The sequence below is a fragment of the Eretmochelys imbricata genome, chromosome 5, assembly GCF_965152235.1.
Source record: "Eretmochelys imbricata isolate rEreImb1 chromosome 5, rEreImb1.hap1, whole genome shotgun sequence".
Classification (NCBI taxonomy): Eukaryota; Metazoa; Chordata; order Testudines; family Cheloniidae; genus Eretmochelys; species Eretmochelys imbricata.
In genome coordinates, this window is record NC_135576.1 from 77,975,681 (window position 1) to 77,999,988 (window position 24,308).

A 24,308-nucleotide genomic window follows, 5' to 3' on the forward strand; every position below is an offset into this window, starting at 1 on the left:
GATTTCCTTATGTTGAAAAGGAATAGGAAATTATTTAAAGTATTTTTGGCTGTCTTTTTAATGCAACTGAGCAGCTTTAAACAAAGATGAGATCCTGCACCATGTTTCTGGCAATCAGTGGACAATCAGCAAATGCTCTATGGATTACAATTTGAGAACTAGTGGCTTATAGGAATTTACCAAAAAAAAAATAAAAAAAATTTGACATTGTCTGTAACTTTGAATTTCCTGGTTCTTGTTGCATCAAGTTTAACCCTTAGATATAACCCTTCAACAAAATTTAAGAGAACATTAAGGTCACATAATTAAAAACACACAAGTTAGGAAACACCACAATTAAAGTTACATATGCAACTCCTAACTCCTCTACCTTGTGTATTGAGTCTTTTATTACAATACTGTTTGTCAAGTAAATTTTTTCTATAATTTTAATGTATATGTATACTTTATTTTTTACATTTGTTTGTCTACGCTAATTTCAGTGTTCTAAATGTTTTAGTATATCTGACTTTTTTTAAACATTTCGTATTTTGTTTAAGGCTTGTTTAATTTATTACCACCAATGTATTACATACCATTTTGTTAAATTTTAAGTGTATTCCAAGGGATAAGGCCATTAATTTACACCTAATTCAGTTTTGTAAATTGATTTGGGCATATGTTCAGAATTAATCTGTATGTTTAATGTGCAGTGTGTTGTATTGGTATAGTTTTATGTATTCTTTTAATATAATGTATATCCTTAATATAAACTATTTTCATGGACTCTTGTGTATAGATTACACATTGCATTTTGTAGTTTTGTGTCTGAGAAATGTGCTTATGGAATTGAACTTGTATCATGCATATAGAGAGAAGGGGGTACAATTAAAGTTTAAGTGTGGCATTTCCTGGCTTGGATTGCTTACTTGGGAAACTTCTTTGTTCTCCTTATGGTAATGTATGAAATTTCCTAAGTTTTTAAAAGGAAAACATGATGAACCTCATTGTCCAGGGTTTCAAAGCTCTGTCTTTCAACAAATTGGCAATAGTTTGTGTAAAACCTATAATCTGTAACTTTTTGGTTAGACACCACCAGAACATACTCTCCTCTAACCTTAGGAAAGCTGCAGGAGGGAATCCCTCTTGCAAACTTTAAAAGCTCATGAGCTCTATCAGAAGGGTTTCCTTCTCTGTTTTAAGTATTACAAATCGTGCAATAATCACTGCTGCCCCTTCACCACTTCAGTAAATGTGTAAGTATGTGGCTAGTTAGCCATGCATACACAGCGCAACTTTCCCTAGTTGCTCCCTGAAGAAGCTTTGTGCAAATACTATCAAGCATAATGCTTGCTTATGTAAGAAGTCCCCTTGATATCAAGTGGACTACTCAAGGCAGTAAGCACTATGCTTGGTAGTGGTTGCAGGATTAAATAAGTAGGAAAACAAAACTCTGTATAAAATGTACTGCATATAAGCAGTGCACAACTTTCAAATTTGATCCGGTCAAAACCAGAGTTCATGGGGGAACATTAAATTGTACTAAATAAGGGCTATTTCCTTGAATTTTGAACCTAAATTTCATCTGTCATCCCACTTTTTGCTGTCATTGTCTTCATAAATTACAAAAGGATGTGGTCTCCTGAGCACCACCTGGCCCAGTGTCTGACTGGATCCTTAAGGTGGTCCAGCAGCATATTCAGTTTGTCTGTCACTGGCAATCTTATCAGACCACCAAAGTTCTTGACATTCAGGTGATTATCAGTCATGTAGCAACATTCAGATGTTGGCCCTGTTTTGAGCAAGGGGTTGGACTAGATGACCTCCTGAGGACTCTTCCAACCCTAATCTTCTATGATTCCGGGCTACACATGCCACTAGTGATTGCCACTTGATATGAAGCAGTTGACAAAGACAACAAGAATCAAAATCATCCATTTGGTGTTCTTCACCCTTTTTCTGCACCCATGTATCATTTCTATACAGTAGAGTTGATAGAACCATGCAGCTATGCAGTAAACTTGATGTCACAAAATGCATACAGAGGCCACTGAAGGGCCCAGAATTTGGTGGCAGCTGGTGCTATATGAGTGTCCACATCTTTCAAGGGTCTTCCAAGCAACATCAGATGATGCCGGATATTTGACAGTTTCCAGCTGCTCGATGTCCCATCTGGACAGCTTAATACTGAGCTGGTTGTAATTTGGAGCTGGAGGCTGCTTACTGGTAATGACGAGGGACTTACCGTTTTATAATGATTAATAACCAGACCAATGAACACTGCTTCTTGCCCGACTATATCCACCGTCCACTGCTTTGATTCACCAAACGTAGCCAAAAAAGCAATGTTTTTGGCATATTCAGAATCGCAGTGCAGAATATTGTTCATCTCAACACCACCAACAGCTGCCTCCTCAAGCTTATCCATCAACCAAACAATGACAATACTGAACAATAATCATGACAGAACATAGCCTTGCCAAACTCCTGTGGAGGTAGGAAACCATACTGTGGACCTGCCATTGACTACTTCTACCAATGACACTGTCTTCCCAAGGATGCTGAGTCATATCTTCATATCCCACTAACTTGCTCGATCCACTGATTCAAAGGCCTGATGGAAGTCTATAAAAAGTACTGCAAATAGCTTATTAATTGAGATGCCTTCTGAAAAAAGCTGTCTGGAGGTAAAGATCTGTTTGACAGTGTAATGAAAGCCACAGTGGGTATCCTGATCTTTGCCATGAAGTGCATTGAGACATTAACATATAAGCAAAGACTTCCCTGGCACTGACAACAGTGTAGTACCTCTATAGTTGCTACATCTGGCTGTGTTGCCCTTTTTTGAATATCAGAAGAACACCTCTTCCAATCAGGGATATTTGTGTGCCAGATGTTATGACCGAGCCTGTGCTGCCATGATAAAACGGTCTTCAGCAACTCAGGGGTGATGCCACAAACCCCTGGTGTTTTCCCAGACTTTATCTTATGGATTGCGATCCAGATCTCCTTTTTGTTGAAGAAAAGTGACTCTTTGAAATTCCTGCCTTTCTTCAAATAAAAGAGGGGCTTCAGGTGAAGGACAATAGAGGAGCATATTGTCATCTATCAACACAACTCTCTTGCAAACTCTTGCTGATGCTGTCGTCCCAGTTCTTTACTAGGTAGTCTGGTGCCACCTTCCCCAACAATCACTGGAAAGTTGGATATAGGTTGCAGAGATTGTCCCAAGTGGCAGTCTGTTCAAAACTGGCTAAGTTGAGTGCAAGGATTCCTTATCTTCTTTACATAATGACTTGAAGATGCCTCTGGGGTCAGTACGCTCGAGTTGTGAGGGTGTGTATACTGAACTACCTGTGACATTCTGGTCAGCTGTCCTTGTAGCTGAAACAGACGAGTTCTAGGCTACTGAGGTGAAAATGACTAGTGAAACCTTGTGAAAGGGCCATTGCACCACAACTATAGAACTTTTCACCTAAACAAGCAAAAAGCCATGAGAATTGTTTTTATAATAGGGAAAAACATGTTGACTCTCTGTTCTTGAAGTAGAAAGAACCATTTTTGTTCACACATTCAAAAAAGTTACTTTTGGGCAGAGACCTAGCTGAGAAAACTTCAGCTTGAAAGGTGAAGTCCTAGAAAACTGAACAACTGAAAAGTGGGGGAATGAGCAGAAATGTATCGTTTTAACTAGTTATCGCGGTGATTCCGGCTGCAGTAAATAAGGCTTCTGGTATTTGTTTGACCTACTGTCTACTTTTATAGGTAATTTATTAAATTAAAAGTAATAGAATGAAAATGTTGGGTGTTTGTCTATCATTATTATTAAAAATGCACTATAATATAAAGAGGTCTTCCTTAAGAGGCAGGTTAAGCATATTTAGGAGCCAGTTGATAAGCAAAACATTTCAATTGAAAAAGAGCTCAAGAAAAAATAAAATTAGAGTAGTGATGATAAAATACTTTCATAAATACACAGGTTCAAAGATTGTATCAACAATTAACTGAAGGCCCACTGAAAAAGGCCTTGTATACAAAGCAAATTTTGTTGTGAGAAAGGAAATAAGTGATAAGCTATTGGCTCAAATGCTTAAAGGGATTCAAGAGCAATGTATTATTCCACCAATTAAAAACAATCTACAGAAGACAGTTACACACTCTGATATATGTGCTACTTTGGTTGTTTATTATGAAAACCTTTATTCCTCAGATACTCCAAGCTCCTGAAGTTATTCAAAAATATCTGGAAGTAGCAGAGTTGCCAAACAAAAACACAATTGATAAAGAAATTTTAGACAAAGAAATAACAGAAGAAGACATCTTAGAGGTTAGCAAGTAGGAAAAGTGGTAAAAATTCAAGGACCTGATAGCTTTCCAGCTGAATTTTATAAGTATTTAAAGAAGTATTAGTATGTCCCTTGAGAGGTACCTTCAATATTATTCCATTAGGGGAGGGCTTCCATAACACATGAAAGAAGCCACTGTTATCCCTAAAGTTGGAAAAGACCTTACCTTGTGCTGCTCTTATAAGTGCATATCACCGCTGAATCATGACAAAGATTTTAGCAAAAATACTAGCTAGCCGATTGCAGGCTATGCTCTTGGTTTGTACAAATCCAGATTAAATTGGATTCACTAAGGATAGACATGTGAGACAATATTCTGATAGTGCTTGGAATCATCTATAATGCCAGATCAAAAAGAGATCCGTTTCTTTTGTTATCACGTGATGCAGAGAGAGCTTTTGATAGAATAGAGTCGAACTCTGTCAAGTCCTGTCTCATATGGTTGCTGGCCCTCAGATCCTTAGATGGATAACTACTCTTTATATCAGCCCAAAAGCATCTGTGTGAGCTAATGAGGTTAAATCTCCCCTGTTTGAATTACACAGAAGAACTTGGCAGGGATGTCCATTGTCTCCCCTTTTTTGCACTGGCAATGGAGATTTTGCACAGAGAATAAGGAACAGTGAATTTATCACTGGAATAGAACTTGCAGGGACAAAGCAAAAATAGCTTTATACACAGATGATGTAATACAATTTTTCTCTGAACCAAATATTTCCCTAAAATTAGTTTCTAAAGAAATCTATTACTGCAGGAAAGCATCTGGATTTCAGATTTGGCATAATTTACTTTAAATGCTAGCTATAAATTTGCCAAACTCTGGGATGTCATTCCTTCCAAAAATATTTAGGTACTGATGGGTAACAAATTCTATAAAATACCTGGGAGTTCAACTCTCAAGCTAGAAGAGCTCTCTGATTTAAATAGTAAGTCCCTAGTACTACAAATGAAAAAAAGATCTGGAGTGCTGTGGGAAGTATGCAATTTCTTAGTTAGGAAGAACAGCCACAGTCAGAATGAACACATTGCCAAGGATATCTTTTCGTGTTTAAAATCTTTTTGTAATCCTTCTAGGAAAAAAAACTAGCAGAAATGCAGAGGACGTTAGAATTTATATGGAGTAAGGGAAAAAAGAGAGTGAGCACTGGTGCTTTATATAGACCTATTAAACAGGATGGACTACCTGTTTGAAATATTCTGTGGTATTGTCAAAACGGTTAGCTCAAAGCAGTTGTGGACTGGGGGACTCTGACACAGCCAAACTGGGTCTTTGTTGAACAAGAAAATTGACAGTGAAAACATCGCTATGTTACCAGGCATTAATAAAAAGTCACACCCTCCAGAAATGTATATACATCTTTTAGCGAAGACTACTCTGAATTTGAAATAGAACTAGAGAGAAACTATTTTTCCTCTCCAGTGATGCCCATTACAAATAATCTATTTGAAAATAATCCCTTGTTAATCCAAATCACAAACCAGAGAGTTTTACAGATTGGGAGAGCCATGGAATCACAGAATCATAGAGTTAGAAGGGACCACAAGAGTCATGTAGGCTAACCCCTGCCAACATGCAGAATTACATATGGTTGGCCAGCTATTCCATAAAGAAACTTTTCTAACATACTTAGAAATCAAAACTAACTTTAACTGGCCCAGTCCCCCATTGTACCAGTACTTTCAAGTTAGGCTTTTTTCCCTCAACTTTATAGAAAAGCTGTTTTATACAGAATAGAATAGAAGCTAATTTGAATAGAAGCAATGGTGTCTGATCAATTAAGGAACAGAAAAATAACTAATTGATATTAGTTTTTCAGACAACTTTCCTAACCAAAATAAAGTCCATATATGACATGCTGGGAAAAGGATCTGGATAGACAAATTACCTTGGGTTTGAGCTTGACATTGATTGTCCTCTTTTCAGTCTGTAGCATGATAAAATAGCATTTCCTTATCACAGCACACAGGGCTTAGGGGCGGAGGTGAGATATTGGAGAAACTGTGGTGAAAGAGGAAATTTATATGCATATATAATAGACATGTCCAGTCATCAGAGAATATCGGGATGACATTTGTAACTAAATATTCAGCGATTTGTGATGTTTGTTACCAAAGGATCACTTGGTAATTTTCCTGGGGCTTCCAAGTGGAAATGGTCATACTAAGTTAGTGGTAGCTTCTCATTTGAGAGAGGAAAAATAGTCCATCTATGTAGGAAGGTGGTGATTATGGAAAATTCACTCACCAACTGCAAACCAAGCAAAATAGAGGATAGATACCTTAGATATAAGGTTACCATGTAGTCAAAATTCAGACAGTGTACACACCTGCAGTGGAGGAAAAAAACACTCCTGTCCAATTTTTTGAATGTTAACATTTGATAGACACATCTGGTCTGTTTAAATATATGTAATCAGAGCTCAGTGTAATAAAATCACCAGAAATAACTGTCACTCAATCTAATACAATCACTAGAAGTAACATACCATAAGTGTAAGGATTGTCACTGTGTAATATAACACCCTGCTAAAAAGAGACAACTGATGCTAATATTATTGTGTGTCTTTTTAAACAAAAACTCACTTCTGTAGTGATTGTTTTGTTTCTGATATTTACATGGCAAGGATTTGTACGCCTGTTTACTTCCGAATTAGTATTTAAAAAAAAAAAAGGCAAGAAAATACACTATATTGCAGTCTATTCAATAAAGTGGCAAACTTTTTAAAATAGAAGTTGCAGCTTAATTCTGTAGAGTGTGAATTCCTAATAAGTTTCAAGTCATCTGACTTCTATTAGATCACATTTATTTTATTAGGGCTGTCAAACGATTACAAAAATTAATTGTGATCAATCACCGTTTTAATCGCACTGTTAATAATAGAATACCAACTGAAATTTATTATAAGTATTTGTAGATGTTTTTCTACATTTTCAAATATATTGATTTCAATTGCAACACAGAATACAAAGTGTACAGTGCTCACTTTATATTATTTTTTACTACAAATATTTGCACTGTAAAAAACAAAAGAAATAGTATTTTTCAATTCACCCCATACAAGTACTCTAGTGCGAGCTCTTTATGATGAAAGTGGAACTTACAAATGTAGATTTTTTTTTTTTGTTATGTAACTGCACTCCGAAAAGAACAACATAAAACTTTAAAGAACTACACGTCCATTCAGTCCTACTTCTTTTTCAGCCAATCACTAAGACAAACATGTTTGTTTACGTTTATGGGAAATAATGCTGCCCATTTCTTCTTTACAATGTCACCTGAAAGTGAGAACAGGCTTTCGCATGGCACTTTCGTAGCTGGCGTAGCAAGATATTTATGTGCCAGATATACTAAACTATTTGTGTGCCCCTTCATGCTTCAGCCACCATTCCAGGGGACATGCTTGTATGAGGTGAATTGAAAAATACTGTTTCTTTTGTTTATCTTTTTTACAGTGCAAATATTTGTAGTAAAAAATAATATAAAGTGAGCACTGTACACTTTGTATTCTCTGCTGTAATTGCAATCAATATATTTGAAAATGTAGGAAAACATCCAAAAATATATATATATAATAAATTTCAATTGGTATTCTGTTATTGTTTAACAATATGATTAAAACTGCTATTAATCACTATTAATTTTTTTAATCGTGATTAAATTTTTTGAGTTAATGATATGAGTTAACTGCGATTAATTGACAGCTCTACTTTTTATAATTGAAATTGTTTTAAATATCCAAAATGTTTATCAGCAGCTGTGTACTTGATTTCAGAAATTTGTCGTTTGGGAATTTTGAGAAAAGCATACTGCATACAATATCCATTATCTTTCTCTGTATGCCTTGGTGCTGATTTTCATGTAACTTTGACTTTAATGCATAACATTCAAGTGAGCTTTAATACCTTTATAGTTCTAAGCACATCAGTTATGTTCATGATTGCCTCATGGTAATGTAAAATCAATATCACATAATTTTCTTCAAAGGCATGACCAAGGTTAAAGTAGGCAAGGAAGATTCATCATCTACAGAATTTGTAGAAAAAAGAAGAGCTGCACTAGAAAGGTAATATATGTATTTATATTTACTGCATTCGCCTAGTATATTAATTTACTAAGTAGGCTCTGTATGCCCAGTCTGATCCAGCAGCTTGTACAGTTCTTGGGCTGCTGGATCAGATCCGGACAATTTTCTGACTAAAGTATGGCCAATTAATTTTACTTCTTAAATTCAATTGCAATCTTAAAAAAGAAAAAAAGGAAATAACAAAAAAGACTCTAAGTTGGACACCATATTAAAGAGACTTGAACAAGAATGATGCCTTAGTGATTATGGCAGGACCAAGCAAACCTAGATCATCCCTGATAGGTTTTATCCAACCTGTTTTATAATATAGATGGCATTGTTCATTTATAGCTACACTGCATGCTGCATAGTAGTACTGTAAGTCAGAGCCAAACATAACAGGTCCTTGCCCTAAAGGGCTTACTTGGGTACTGGCAAAAAATAACAAAATAACACAACCGTGGGACAAGACGGGACATATAGCACGAGACTGTTGTTCAAGCAGCAATAGATCTTTGTGTTCCAAGAAAAAGCAAAAAGTAAATTTCTCAAAAGAAAGCAAACCTCAGAGCTGTGAATTCATTCATCAGTTACTGATAACTTTACTCATCAAGGGATGAATCTAAATTTGGTTGCCATCCGATGAAGTGAGCTGTGGCTCACAAAAGCTTATGCTCAAATAAATTGGTTAGTCTCTAAGGTGCCACAAGTTCTCCTTTTCTTGGTACTCCTTAGGTTTCTTGGCTTTTCTTTAGTGTACCCATGTCTTCCCATTTTTAGTTGCTTTGGTTTTGTAACATTCTCTTCTTGCTATATGTAAACAAGACTTCTCTTACTGGTATTTCATAATAGTTGTTGGCACAGGCAGATAACCAAATGCTGAGTGTTTGATATCAGCTTGGGTTTTTTGTGGGGTGGGAGTGGCGAGTAGCAACATACTCAAACATGATTGTAAATCACAGCAGAGAGGTAAAGGATTGAAGGGGCATGGAGACTGACCTATCTTCTAACCCTTAGAGGTGATTCCTCCACAACAGGGGGCTTGAGCATATTGGCAGAATGATTAAGGGAAGTTTGCACTGCTGCTTGCTCTGTGAATAAGGACATTTCCAGTGCTGTCAGGAGCACTAAATTGTTTTAAGTTATCTAATATTTTATTTTTTAAAATTATAGGTATCTACAACGAACAGTAAAACACCCAACCTTGTTACAGGATCCTGATTTAAGGCAGTTCTTGGAAAGTTCTGAGGTATTCAAGGTTTTTTGTTTTTTTTTTTTAAGTTCTCCTATTTGTTCTCTAGTTAATAATGGTACTTTATACAAGGTAATATATATTCTCATCTTTAGATATGGAGACTTAGTCCCATAATTTCCTGTGCATTAATATTAGATTATACCTTCAGTGTGATAAAATGGTTCAAGGTACAAAAACAATGGACTACAGAGTCTCTTGCCTTTACCTCTTATTAAAATGTAAATTAGGTCAGTAATGACTTCGAAGTTATCTGACTGCTCAGTAGTTTATGGGAAATAAATTGGTCTGCCCAGCTCCTGATGGACAAATGTCCAAGTCACTAAAATACACATGGCACTGCTGTTGGCTGCTTTCAGCAGAGAGTTGAGGGATTAAACTGGCATGGAAACATAATTATCCTCTCACCTGTAACCCCTGAAGTCAATGTTGAGGTTTGTTGGTGGGGGTAATATGGAGAAGTTTGCACTGCTGCTGGTTGTACTATATCTGTTCTGCGGATAGAGGACTTTGGTCACCAGTGCTGTCACCTAACGCATTTCACAAGCATTAAATAACTTCAAAAATCTCTATATAAAACAACAATCAGTTTTATGGATGCACATAATGTACCTGCTGTAATACTTGTCTAATAAGCCCATGTCATTATCCTAGTCATGTTACCCCTACCATACCTAAAGAATCACATCACTGACAAGTGCATCATTACTGGGTAACTTAAATATTAATTCTCATGACATTCCTGTGTGAGGTAGGTTTCAATACTTAACTTATATTTAGAAATTAATGTACACAAACACAGTGTGCTCTTTTGTACACGACCAAGATATTCTCTAAAAGATTTTCATAATGTATTGAAATATTCTTATAGCATCTCGATGTATTTATTGTTTTGTACTATATCTAAGCTTTTCTGTCTGTTTCTTTAGTAGCAGTTTGCTCTCTGTAGCATATAGGTGGCCAGTTAGGGCCTTTGGCTATTTTGTAATAACTTTTGACAAATAGAGCGTTTGTTCCATCTAAATGTAAAGGTACAGAAGAAAAGCAAATGGAAAGTCTGTATTTTTAAGTTTTCCTCTGAGAATGTAAAAGTAGTAAATTTGAGAAATTAGGTTCTACTATATTGAAATGTATGAGAGTGAAGAAAACACTACATCCTTTTCAGTCCCTCTTGTGCCCAGTTAAACCTCCAGCCTTTTAACCGGTTTGTTTGCCCTTATTTGTCATTCAATTCCAGCTGCCAAGAGCAGTTAACACCCAGGCTCTGAGTGGAGCAGGAATATTGAGGATGGTGAACAAGGCTGCCGACGCTGTCAACAAAATGACAATCAAGATGAATGAATCGGATGCAGTAAGAGCTGATTTTTCTACTTGAATAACGAGACAAATTAATGAGACTCAACAATTGAATTTTAAGGCTGTAGGAGTAGAAAATGGGATATTAATTTACTTATTGGCTTGGGTTCTCAGCTGCATCAGTTGACCACTATGGTTGTACGTGGTTAATTTGTTCCTTTAAAACAAGGAATGTAGTTTGTTGTTGGTAACGTAATTTGTACTGCTTGTTTTTTTCAATCTTTTGCCAGTGGTTTGAGGAAAAACAGCAACAATTTGAGAATCTGGATCAGCAACTTAGGAAACTTCATGCCAGTGTAGAAGCCTTGGTCTGCCACAGAAAAGGTAGGTTTTTTTTTTAATGTGGGTGTTAATTTCAGTGCTCAGGAGTTAAAATTCTTTATTAAAGCAAACTATTTCATATTGGTGTTAAATTGAATTTTACTATAGACTTGCAACTAATACAAGGTAAGTTAGCCAGAGACTCAAAGTATACTGTGGTTTAATACAAAACATACACTAACTTTCCAACTTAAAATTACCTTTATTATTTTATTTAAACTTATCAGACATTTAGGAACTTCTTTTGTATCCCTCAACTTGCATTTTATTATCCCAAATGTATACAATTCCTATTATACCCAGTAAAGAGGGAATTTTTAAAGGTTGCTATATTGATTATAGCATTGGATTCTTTTCTCAAGAAGACTTGTTTGATTAGTACAAGCTTTGCATGAGTGAACTGTCTGCCTCTGATGGTACAAAACATGGGTGATACACAAGTTTATTCTACAGGTGATTACCAATTCTACTCTTAACAGTCACCCTTACAGGTAAAGCTAAAGCAATTACAAAGGACATATTTGTTTTAGAACAAGGTGGCAGTTTTAACAGTTGATGCAAAATGACTATAGGTAAGATAGGTCAAGAAATGCTTTGTTGTGCATCCTGTATGTCTTATGTATAGTTTACAGTGTAAAAAGCAAGATTATGAATTTAGACATTTAAACAAAACGAGAATAAAAATTATTATGTAAATCTATATGCAACATGGTCAGATAAATGCTGCTGTTGAAACTAACCCTTGAATTAAGCCAACTTTATTTTGAATAAGTTGTCATTGCATTTAATTTGTCTTTTTAAAAGTAAAAATTATCAGTAGCTGATTTTTTGTCTGATCAAAGTGAATGGGATAGAGAAGGGATAGCTTAAACCATTGCATTTCTTTAGCCAGACAGGGTTTTTTTTTTGTGCTATAGAGTATCAGTTTTAGATTATCAGCTATGTCTCCACAACAGAAAGATAGAAACATAACCTTTTTAAGAAAGTAAAATCGTAGCTTACAGCACATTATAACATTTGAGAATGCAGCAAAACTCCAGATAGATTTGAAAACACAAAATACAGAATCTTTGTCCCTTATTAACACACTGGAAAATCCTTTAATGATATGTATTCTTCCTCATGCATCCCATAACGCAGGCCCTGTGCCTGCCTGACCTGCTAGTTAGACCTGCTAAGAAGAATAAACAGTGGTGTCAAACGGGAAAGGACTTTATTAAACTCTAAGCAAACATTAACAAGTATCTACTGAGCATGCTGAGTGACTGAAAAATTGGTGGACTTCAGTTTCAAAACTTTTACCAAATGCACACTACTCCCTGTGCCAAATTTCAAACTACAGTCATTTTGCTGTAACCCTATATTTAATAATTTTTCCACACTTGGAAGTGTGGAATTTTATCTTAAATTGCTTTCCTAAATCTCAAATGAGATTTTGCTCATGTTTTAAAAATTGTTGATCTTCAGGCAGAGATGGCGTTAAAACTTCAGTCTTAAAGATAGATATTTCAGGATGCTATGAACACATGAAAATGGAAACTTGCTTTGGTACTATATAGGGAGTGTGATCAGTGGCTGCTAGAATTGCAAATAACTACCAAAGAGTTATTTTTTGAAAAAGCCATAGATACATGTATTTGTTTAAATACCTGAAAAGGAGGAGGAAAACTTTAAAACTAAAGTTACAAACATTTGTTGTCATCATTGGCCCTATTTATGTGGTGCTGCTTTTTACAGTCCATTGTTACCTTAGTTATAAGTTTTGTCAAGTTTCCAAATGGATTACCTGTGACATAAGGCACATAGGCAATTGTTTATCAAATCTTGTTTGTACGAATTAACTCAATACAGCAAGATTATTAAAAATGATTTGCATAAAATTAAACATGAAAATTAAACGTGTGTAAGTATTTTTTGAAGATAATGTTGAAATATCTTTTATTGGATTCATATTATACTATGTGTAGGTCATCTTTCATATACTGATGTAAGTGCACCTAATTACAAAGGTGCCACCCATGTGATTATGGCAGCCTTTTAAAACAGAAAACTGACTTGCCCATCCTTTACCATGAGAAGATTAGAATTGGGGGTGGAGGGATAGGAGGAGGCAGTGTGTATTCTGCAGCAAGTACCCTTAAACTCAATGTCAGTGTTAATTTATTCTCTCATGAAATAACTTCATTCCTTTCCACCCTGTTTCCAAACATGTGCATCTGTGCTTCATAGTTGAACATTCTTATTGATATAAAACTAGTAAAGACATATTTTCAGTTGAGCATTTTTGAGCATAAGTTTTTGCTTTCTTCTCCAGGCAGCATGGCTCCATTCACTGGGTCTTTGTTCTTGCAGTGTTGTCCAGACAGCCTAGCTCAGAACTTCCTTTTCCCCCGTGTGTGCCAGGGAAGTGGGGAGCATAGCCACACTCAAATACACATTCTCTAGTTTCCAAGGCCTCAGGTGATGCGTTGTTCTCCAGGCAGCTTATTTTACCAATGTAGACTTTTGGCTCTACCTGCTCCCGGCTATATGCTGGACTCTGGCTCTGACCCCCTTATGCTCTATTGCCTGGCTCCAAAGAACTGTGCAATGAGTGTGTGCTGTAAGCCAGGTAATTGCCCTTTGTGGGAAAAGCTGGAGAATGAGAGGAAGCTGCAGCCGGGTCAGGGAGATAGAGAGCAAAATGTGGATCACCTGGCCTGAGCAGATAGTGACTTCTGTGGTCACAGAATCAGAGAGTCTGTGGGACCCTGAGTGAGGATGAAAGATAATACCTTTCAAGTTATTGTTTTGGGCTGTCTACACACACAAAGACAACATTCAGAGTAACAGCCGTGTTAGTCTGTACTCGCAAAAAGAAAAGGAGTTCTTGTGGCACCTTAGAGACTAACCAATTTATTTGAGCATGAGCTTTCGTGAGCTACAGCTCACTTCATCAGATACATACCGTGGAAACTGCAGCAGACATTCTCTGTGTATATATAAAGTCTGCTGCAGTTTCCACGGTATGTATCTGATGAAGTGAGCTGTAGCTCACGAAAGCTCATGCTCAAATAAATTGGTTAGTCTCTAAGGTGCCACAAGAACTCCTTTTCTTTTTACAAAGACAACAGTGCATGGTTTTTAAACTCAGTTCACTATTTCAAGATTTTTCTCAAAACCATGAAAGCTAGAAACTTATTTTTCAATGACAGCTGGGATTCTGGAGCATAGTTCTGTAGCAGAAGGTCAGTTTGACAGAATAAGGTCTGTTTGACAGAATACATTAGGACACAGATGATAATCGAAGATTTTTTTACTCATAATTCAGGAGTAGAATTTTACAAAACAGGATTACAGGATAGACACAAGGGCTGGCCTTCACAGGCTAGTGGTTGGGCATTTGAGCCTAATGTTTTTACCGTTATCTTGAATTTTGTTTTGAATTTTAAATTTGGAGTTCTAGGATCCATAACTGTCTCTCAAAAAATTGAATGTTTTATCTTTATCCTGATTTGTTTGCTTAAGAGAAATATTTGAATTTATACAGTTCAGGCCAAAGCACAGAAATGGAAACCTTTTAGTTTCCTCACTTTCTCCAGCCCCAGTACTTAACAGTTTCTTCCACTTTGAGTTATATACTTGATCCTGATACACCATGCTCATTGATGTGAGTTTTGCTGTAGAGAAAGGGCAGTACTTAGCCCCCTGTATATGGTTATTTCTCAGTGCCTTGTTTTTGTTCTCGCTATATATGCTTTTTTTTTCTCACAAGCTTTGGAAAGGGTAAGTTAAAAGTGTAGATATATTTGCAGAATAGTATTCAGGTGGAAAGCTGAATTACTTTAAACACAGGCCTATCTCTGGGGAACATCGGTGGTCTTGTCTCAAGAACTTTTATAATCTTTCCTTTCTAATGGGTAATTTATAGCCTGATTATAAACTCTAGGAAGAAACCAGAATACTACTTACTTACTCCTGGGGGAATTCTGCACCTAAAAATTCTGCACACAATATTTTAAAACTCTGCATATTTTATTTGTCAAAATAACACAATATAATCATGCCAATTTCAATTATTTTGGTAATGTATTTCAAAATACCTGTCAACAAGCATATCTGTAACAATACAGACAAAAAAAAAAATTGAGGAAATTTTTTTTGACAAAGATTCTTTACTAGGCATATTAATATGGAACTTTGAGTAATTGACTTAAACTACAATACAGAAATGTATTTCCTGCACCCCTCAGAAGCAGTGCAAAAGCTTGGGGGAGTCGGGGCTAATGGAGGAGCTGAGGGAGAGGGAAGGAGCCTGGGAGTGAACCTGGAGGGTTGTTAGGTGTGGGTGGAAGAAGTATGGAACAGGGTTTATTTTGGGGGGGGATTGTTAGGGAGTTGGGGAGCCTCCCTTGTGCAGACCCTGGGGCTAACCCCTACCCTCTCCCATTTAGTCAGGTACATCTGCTCCTGTCTCTGTGTGTCCCTCCAGCTCCCTCCCCCATCCCCATGTGTCCATCCAACCCCTCTCTCCCATCCCCATGTGGCCCTGCAGCCCCCCGCCCCCCATTCAGCCCCATCTTAGTGCTGTCTTCCCAGTTGTTCCAGAGCCCAGTACCAGGTTTACAATGGCTCCGGTGGCACCAGGCCCACACTTGGAAGGGGCCCACAAAGGGTTAATCCAGCCCTGGCCACAGCCCAGCAATGTGAAGAGTCAGCAACTTCCCAGCCATGGCTGAAACAGTCAGCAGCCCAGGAAATGAAGCGTGCAGGCGCAATAGAGACTGGGTGTTGCAGGGTGTACTGGGAATTGTAGTTTGCATACCTCTGTGTTCCCCTAGGCCCTGGAACCTGCGTTGCCAGCTGCACTACTCGTGCCAGAATACCCTGCGCCACACTGCCCCAGCAAGGAAATGGTCTGGTTCAGAAAGAAGGTTCCTGGCGCTGATCCCGCTGCACCCTCCCTCTCTTATGGGGCACAGGATGGTGGCTCCTGGCTTGCTCCCCCGCCCCAAGTCTCCCCTGCTCTCCTGGGGTGGTGGGGAGCCAGGGGCAGCTGCGGTGCTGTGACTCCCAGTGTGCAGCCCCCTGGCAACCCTGATGCCCGGCTGCGGGCTCCTGGGCATGGTCTCTACCCTGCAACTTCGTGGCACGGGGGTGGGGAGTGGTTGTCTATGGTCCCCAGGAACAGGAGGGGCGGTGACAGCAGGGCTGGGCAGTGCTGGCTGCCACGCTCCCTGCCAGTGGGAATGCCCAGAAATCCCCCCTCCCACTCTGGGGAGGGGAAGGGGTGCAGCACAGTTTGGGGGAAAAGGGGCAGTTGTGGGGCAAGTCCAAGTGCGACGGGGGAGTTGGCAGAGACTCGGTGGGACGGGTAAAAGAAGCAGAGTGTGAAAGTGGGGGTTGATGGGGCAGAGGGCGAGGAAAGTCTGGGTTGAAGGTGGGGGATGGGTGTGGGGTGATGGAGAGAGTCGGGGTTGAAGGTGGGAGGTTGGCGGGGGGGGGGGCAGTAGAAGGGAGGTACATGATAGCCCTGGGGTGAAAGTGTGGGGGGCAGTAGCAGGGAGATTGAGGAAAGCCTTTGTGTGAAAGTGGGGGTTAGTTGGGTGGAGTGTGGACAGTAGGAGAGATGGGAGAAGAGTCCAGATGTGAAGCTTTGGGTAGGGGTTTGAAGCTCGCTTGTGGTAGCCTTTGTGGTAAAGTGTGTGTGCGTCTCTCAGTGGCCCTTTCTCCGTGCAAAAAATGGCCACGAGCAATTTTCCTCCCCACACTCCTCCCCAGTAATTTTACTGTTTCACTTGAAGTCATGAGGGGTGGTGAGGCAAAGGGAGAAATAGGGTAAAGTAACTAACTTTTTAAAAAAGTTTTGTAAACATCATTGTATCAAAGTAGAAAATGCAGCTTTCAAAAAATGTATTTACAAAACATAACTTTGGGTGGAGGAGTTGGTGGTGTGGAGATGCAGGTGCAACTCCACTGACTGCTACATTTGGGCTTAATATGGCTCATAAGTGTACTAATTAAGCACTTATGTTCAGGGCCCCAAGGAGGCCCTGAGTGTTTAAACAAAAAAGACAAAACTAACAAATAACCCCTTCCCTCACAAACCAAATTCGAGAGTATTCTAGGTATATGGATGCTAGCCCAGATTATCTATGGCCCGAGTGGAGGTCTCAATCAAGTGTGCCTTCAGATATCTCGTTTTGTTTTTGAATAAATGTTTTTATCCCCATCCCGGCAGTACCGCGTCTACTATGGCACCAATGGCACCGTCGCGCCAGGCCCACCTCAGAAGGGGCCCATAACAACCACATGGGGGTCCACAAATATGTTTGACACCGGGGTCACAAAAAGTTAATCTGGCCCTGCCTGAGTCCATGCCCCAGTCTGTCTTCCTGCCACTCTCCCCCGCCCATTAGCCTTCCTGAACCACAGTCTGAGACTACCCAGCAACCCCATGTGCCCTGCTCCATGCATCCCGTGCCTCCTTACCTGGCCCCGCTGTGAGGAATGCAGCCTCTTCGCCTCCCTCTCCACCGGCTGGCTGTCCTCTCTTCTGGCTCCACAGCAGACCTTGATGGGCGAAAGATATAACTGCAGCGTCTCCCCAGCAGAATCTGTATTCTTGGAGGGGAAAAAAATATGCAGGGGGACATGAATTATGCACAGTGGTTCAGACTTCCCCCAGGAGTAACTTCTGAAAAACTTTCACACTGAATTTTACTCTTGTCTTTCAGAGCTTTCAGCCAACACAGCTGCCTTCGCTAAAAGTGCTGCTATGTTAGGTAACTCTGAGGACCACACTGCTTTATCTAGAGCTTTGTCTCAGCTGGCAGAAGTTGAGGAAAAAATAGACCAGTTACATCAAGAACAAGCTTTTGCTGACTTCTATGTGTTCTCAGAACTGCTCGGTGACTACATTCGTCTTATTGCTGCAGTAAAAGTAAGCACTGTTTTAAAAATGTAACCTGTTTATCTTGCTGCAAGATAGGGTTTATGTTGAAGGTTGCAATTTCTTCACAGGCTAAGAATGCATGGGCAATAGAAGGGAAAGTAAATGCAAAACTGTTGCAAGGAGAACTGTGACTTCAAGCTAGCACTGAAAATTGCTAGGGAGATTCCCCTTTTTCCAGTATTGCGGCATCCCACTCTATAAACTGTTGTGTAATGTGGATTAATCAAATTTGGGTTCTCCAACATCCCAAACATTGTGTAAACTTAAATGGAGAATTTATGTATGTGAATGATAGTCCTAGGAAGTATGTTTTATTGTATAAGGACATTCTACTGTTCAGCATGGTGTGCTTATTATATTCAGGTACAGAAAATATTAACTTGTAGTGGAACACGAGTTACAGGGCTGTACTTTCGTCTTAAAGATTTTTTTTTTATGTGCCTGGAGGCCTTAATGTGAGATGCCAGAGATGAAAAAATATCTATTGTAGCTCTATTAGGACTTTAAAAGCATTGTAGGAGTGTTCAGTGAGGGTGTAAACTGTGCTATCTGGTACCAGTAGCTTTTGATTACTTGTTGGGGATGTAAGAGAGTGTTTCAACAGTAATTTATCTGGATGTATCTTTCAACTTTTTATCAGAAGTTATGTTTTGGTTTAGAAATTACTTTAAGCTTATGAACACTTAAAACTTAATTGTTACTACTTTGATCTGTTTCCACCAAAACATATTACCGGACAGCTGAGTGGCCTATAAAAATGAAATCAGTGGTCTAAATGCAGATTCTAACAGAGTAGTATTAACATACTAACCCTCCATAATTGGCAGCCTTGTCAACGGTCTTGGGAGAGAGAGAAAGGACTGAATGGGTATAGAGAGTAAACTGTATGTTCCCAGGAGATGGCCCCTTGCATGTACTCCTTAGTATGTAGATATAGGGAGGACTTCATTCTGCAGTAGTCAGATACTTTTTCATAATAACTGTATTAGAAAAATTAAGACAGTTGGATTAGGAGACATTTGCAAGATATCTGATGCAGAGTAGGTCTTACTCAGTCATTATTTCCTGTTCTTTAATTTTACAGCACATTGTCATAGTTAACATGATACTAAAAAAATAATAATTTTCTGTTGCATTATTACTCTTACAGGGTGTGTTAGATCATCGAATGAAATGCTGGCAGAAATGGCAAGATGCTCAGGTCACTTTACAGAAAAAACGTGAGGCTGAAGCAAAGCTCCAGCTTGCCAACAAACCTGATAAACTGCAGCAAGCTAAAGATGAGATAAAGGAGGTAATCATTAAGTTGAGCGCCTGACTACCTATCTATATTCTGAAGGCCTAAATTTTCCATTGATTCATTCATCAGCATAATGCACTACTTTTATATGGATTTTTATTTTTAAATCACTTACACATTTGCTATTTTCCATGTTTACTGAAATTGTTAAAAGGAATGGTATTAATTAAATATAAAATGTACACAATTGTTACACCAATATGAAATCTGTAAGGCGCTTTGATTCTGTCTTACAGCATGGGGAGGGGAACAAAAACACGGAAAAGTTCAAAAACATTCTTTACTGATTGAGTCAGTTTACTTCTATGCAGTTAAATGACTGTCTTCTGGCTTTTAAAACTAAAGTGTATCACTCAAGTAAATTTAAAAAGACTATTTGAAAACTATTTCCATGTTTTCTTTATTGGTGCAACGTTTACACCTATATATATATATATATACACACACACACACACACACACCCCCGTGTGTGTGTGTGTGTGTGTGTGTATATATATGTGGTATAATTTCAGTAAAAGTTCTTAAATATAACATGTTGAAGTTTGTCATAATTTATACACTTTTTCTGTCATGCTTCACCAAGGAAATTGAAGAGGTAGGACAATTTTTTTTAAATTTGAATTTAATACACATACTCTAAAGAATGTGTACCAACTTTGTCATCAAATTGTGGGAAAACATCACTGCATAATAGAGCTTAAAATCTTCACAGTTGTTTTGTTTGGCTGCTTCATTGGTCACTAATCACAAGCTGCTTTGTCCTTTCTGCACTTTCACAGTGTTTTGTATATTAGACTTGAGGAAGTTTACAAATAGAACTTGGCCTTCTCCACAAAATATTTTACCACCCACTGGCTCTCGTGTGCTGTTGACTTTTAGGAGAATCATTGATTGTCCACAGATTGTCTCAGTGGCTGCTGGACAGTTTGGTGTTACTGCCATGCACAAACTCAAAACAGTGAATTGTAATTACCAAAAAGAGGAAAAACTCTGTGCCCATTACACCAAAAAAGATGTTTAAGTATTCTATTGATTTTACACTAAAGGAAATGAAGGACAGGGCTGGCCTACTTGGGCCCAAAGCAGGATTCCTTTTTTCCTACTAGGAAGTACTTCTCCACAGGAGAAGGATTTGTTGCAGAAACCACAATTCCAAATATTGATGATTTAATTTTAATCAGATTATTGAGCCATAGTCAAATAGCTAAAAGCTACTCCAGAGTGTGGATTAATAGTCCTTGTTAACTTCCCAGGCATGAAGCCCACGAGTGGCAAGATCCTCACTTGTGTCTCAGCTCCTTTATACCTGGTAAAAGGGCTGGAGTGGCATATAGGGACCCTAAAAGCTCCGTTTCCAACCAGGGAAGGATTCCCCTGGAACTGTAGAAGACGGCTGTAAGATTGACTTCCACTGATTCCTTCTCTTCCCCATCCATCCCCCCATCTTTAGTATAGAGGGCATGCTGAGCACAGGGCTGGCAGTGAAAGATCTGTATTGGAACTGGAATACAGTACTACAGAGATTCTAGGCTGTGCCGCAGCCCATAGGTTAGCTCAGGGAAGCTGTCATAACTTGAAAGGCCCCCAGGCATGCCTAAGGGTTTGTCTGTCTGAAAAGCTAGTGTGCAGCAAGCTGGGGTAAATCTACAGCTCACTAGCATGCCACACACTAACTGGTCATGTGGACCATGCTACCGCACACTAGTGTGCATTGACCTAACACAGCCAGTTACTGTTCAGCATGCTAGTGCATTATAGATTTACACTCCAACTTTGTATGCACTAACTTTTCATCTAGGCAAGCATGCCTAAATTAATACCAGGGGATCTCTCCAGAGCAGCCCAGGAGAGGGATCGTGCAAAGGTGGCTCAAAGCCAAATACCCCACTGTAAGCTTTGAATTCTGTAGTGCACCTCTTAGAGGCACAGCACAGAATCTCCCTTAAGGTGTACATCAAAAGCCTACTGAAGTACGTCCTGTTGTGGCTTATTGCTTATTCCATGTCAGAATGGGCATTTGAACAGTAAAGATAGGGGAAATTGGAATAAATGTACTTAAATGTTAACTTTTTTTTTATTTTGCTGTATATCTCCAGCTATAAAACTATTCAAGCATTGTTCCTTGATGCAAAATATATTGCAGTGCATCCTTTGCTAAGTACTGAATATCACCTTTTTTATAGAATTATCTGGGGAGAGGGAATAGTATTTTCCTGCTGGCAACCTAATATAGATTGATCTTACTAAATTTTTGGTATGTTTGACCTGTTGGTTGCTTTATAAGATGATGATTGTACCAGGCAGCTGATCCCCATGTTTCAGTTGCACCTTGAAACTAAATTTGTCAATCTCAACCTCTGAATGTTTCTTAAAACCTGAAGCCTCTTTGTACGAAAGTGTAATAGGCTGCAAGCATTGAGAATTGCAAGCCTTTTTTTCTATCTTCTCAATTTACTATCAACAGCAGCTGTGCACATTGTATCTCAGTTTGTGCAGGAAAGAGAGCAGATTCTGAAAACTGGCTACAGCAGTTATGGACAAGGTACCATACCTGGCAATGCTGTACATTGTGCAGCTGGAGTTTTCTCCATAAGCTAGGGATAACTAGTGATCCTGAACCAGGCTGTACGTGGCAGTGAAATATTAATGGCATGCTACGAAGTATGACAACTTACGGTTTTTAAAAGTAACTTTTTAGGTAATTTAGTTTAATTGGATGCTCCTTTTACAGGCAGTGCCATTAAAGGTTTCACTAAAGAACGTTTTAACTGATATAGGAAGAGTTTGCTGTGAATAATGGGCTCTTGCTAACAAGTCTGTATAATTAGCTCTAAAGAAGCTTTTGTTAAATAACAGATTTTTTTTGGCATTCCTCAGTGTAAAATATAGTTGGATTGACATGCCATTAACTTGAGTTTCCCTAAAATGTTGCTCTGTCAAATTTAAATTAAATACTCTTACTTTTCAACTCCAAGCAAATAGCATTTTGTTGAAATAAAATGCTTTCTCTCCTTAATTTGTTAGTGCTGGTAAATTATAGATAGAACTGTCTACTTATTCTAGGTATGTGAATGAGTAACATGAAGTCTTATCTGTGTACGTTTTTCCTTTGCCAGTGGGAGACAAAAGTTCAGCAAGGGGAGAGAGACTTTGAACAGATCTCCAAAACCATACGCAAAGAAGTGGGAAGATTTGAGGCATGTATACCTGTTTTATAAATTCAGTGACAATCTCATTTGTTGTAATGATTTAATAGCAATATGGCATTCTAAAAAATCAGTTATTTACATTAATCTACCAGAATTAATCTGTTTCATTTATTAACAGAAGGAACGAGTGAAAGACTTTAAAACTGTTATTATCAAGTACTTAGAATCATTAGTGCAAACACAACAGCAGGTAAGCTAAACTTTGTGGAACTCATTCCAGGGGTTTCATTACTAACCTAATATGAAGCTGTGACTGAGAATTTTTCAATTATAGATGGTGTTAGTAAAATTTAGTAAAATTAAAAACTGCCATCATTCTAGGTTGGATTGGGAGGGTTAGGGAGGAAACAGAACTTCACTTTTTGAATACTGGTGCTGTCTTTCATCCATGTTACTGCTGGTAACTTTTTTTTTTTTGAAACTTCCCTCTCTCCACTATGTTTATGGGGGGAGAAAATGCTCTTAATCTTGTTTTTTTTCTATCACTGATTAACTGAAGTAATTTATTTACATGTGGATGGGCTATAGAAAGTTTGCTTTTTCTTGAAACAGCCACATTGGTCTTATATGCAAAAACTATAAGATAATATAGGTACTCTCACTTAAGACACTCGTATGCTTCGTAATCTCAAAAGTAAATTTGGAAGTATGGAATTTTTTTAGTCATAGAGTGAAGTGTTTATAAATTATTATGGGAGGGGTGTGTGTGTTAGTTTTAGAAATTGAGTGTTTGGATTTTAGTGTATTCACCTGACAGATACAAATGCTGAATGTCAAACAACAGTAAAATTACCTTAAGAATGGGTTCCGTTCCCATGTGAGTAATGTATAAATGCTATTTCGGGTGGAAAACCTTCTTTTCCGTTACATGTAACGTATCCTAATCCTCCGTCTTCCATCAATCCAGATTCTTTCCAAGTGTCTCACCCCATCACGTTTGCTAGAAGTGGAGTGAGAAATCTCCCTAGAGGAGAGCTACATTTGTAAATATATGCATGCTTATTGTGTAAAGACAAATGACTGAAGTGTCAACTTTTAGAGATTACCACATAGTAATGAATGGATTTATGTAAACATTACTACCTGGTGCTTTCCTGCAATTGCCATGTTGGCAGAAAACATGCTTTTGGAAAATGCTGAACTTTTTTTTTTTTTTTTCTTCCTTTTCCCCAAGCTGATAAAATACTGGGAGGCATTCCTACCTGAAGCCAAAGCCATTGCCTAGAAAGAAGAATATTCCAAACCAGAAGACACTTTGGATGTTTGTCCCGGTTAAGCTAAATTCCACAGTGAAATCACTTTAAAATCATTCAAATAAACCACTATATATTTTATGAATTACCATGTCTTTTTTTATATAATACAGCATTTTATTAACAAGCTGCATGTCCTGACCCTCTTTGAAGTGGACTGTGGCATGATATTCTGCAATATTTTGCTGAATTGAGCACTATTGTGTCTTAATACTTGCACTAAAATGTGCACTGCAAGGCCAGAAAGTTACGATATTTTTGTTCTTTACAATACAATATGTTCTGTAGTATGTT

General features: G+C 38.2%; 1 protein-coding gene across 1 annotated transcript in view; it reads left to right on the top strand.

The window, feature by feature from the left end:
- Positions 1–24,099, top strand: part of SNX2 (sorting nexin 2) — a 57,884-nt gene extending 33,785 nt beyond the window's left edge. Inside the window, exons 7-15 of the mRNA XM_077817372.1 lie at positions 8,311–8,389; positions 9,563–9,638; positions 10,879–10,992; positions 11,228–11,321; positions 18,035–18,240; positions 19,403–19,546; positions 22,669–22,749; positions 22,880–22,951; positions 23,936–24,099. Coding sequence (XP_077673498.1) covers positions 8,311–8,389; positions 9,563–9,638; positions 10,879–10,992; positions 11,228–11,321; positions 18,035–18,240; positions 19,403–19,546; positions 22,669–22,749; positions 22,880–22,951; positions 23,936–23,986 — 917 coding nt within the window. The 3' untranslated portion in view covers positions 23,987–24,099. The remainder of the gene's footprint in view (positions 1–8,310; positions 8,390–9,562; positions 9,639–10,878; positions 10,993–11,227; positions 11,322–18,034; positions 18,241–19,402; positions 19,547–22,668; positions 22,750–22,879; positions 22,952–23,935) is intronic.
- Positions 24,100–24,308: the final 209 nt, after the last annotated feature.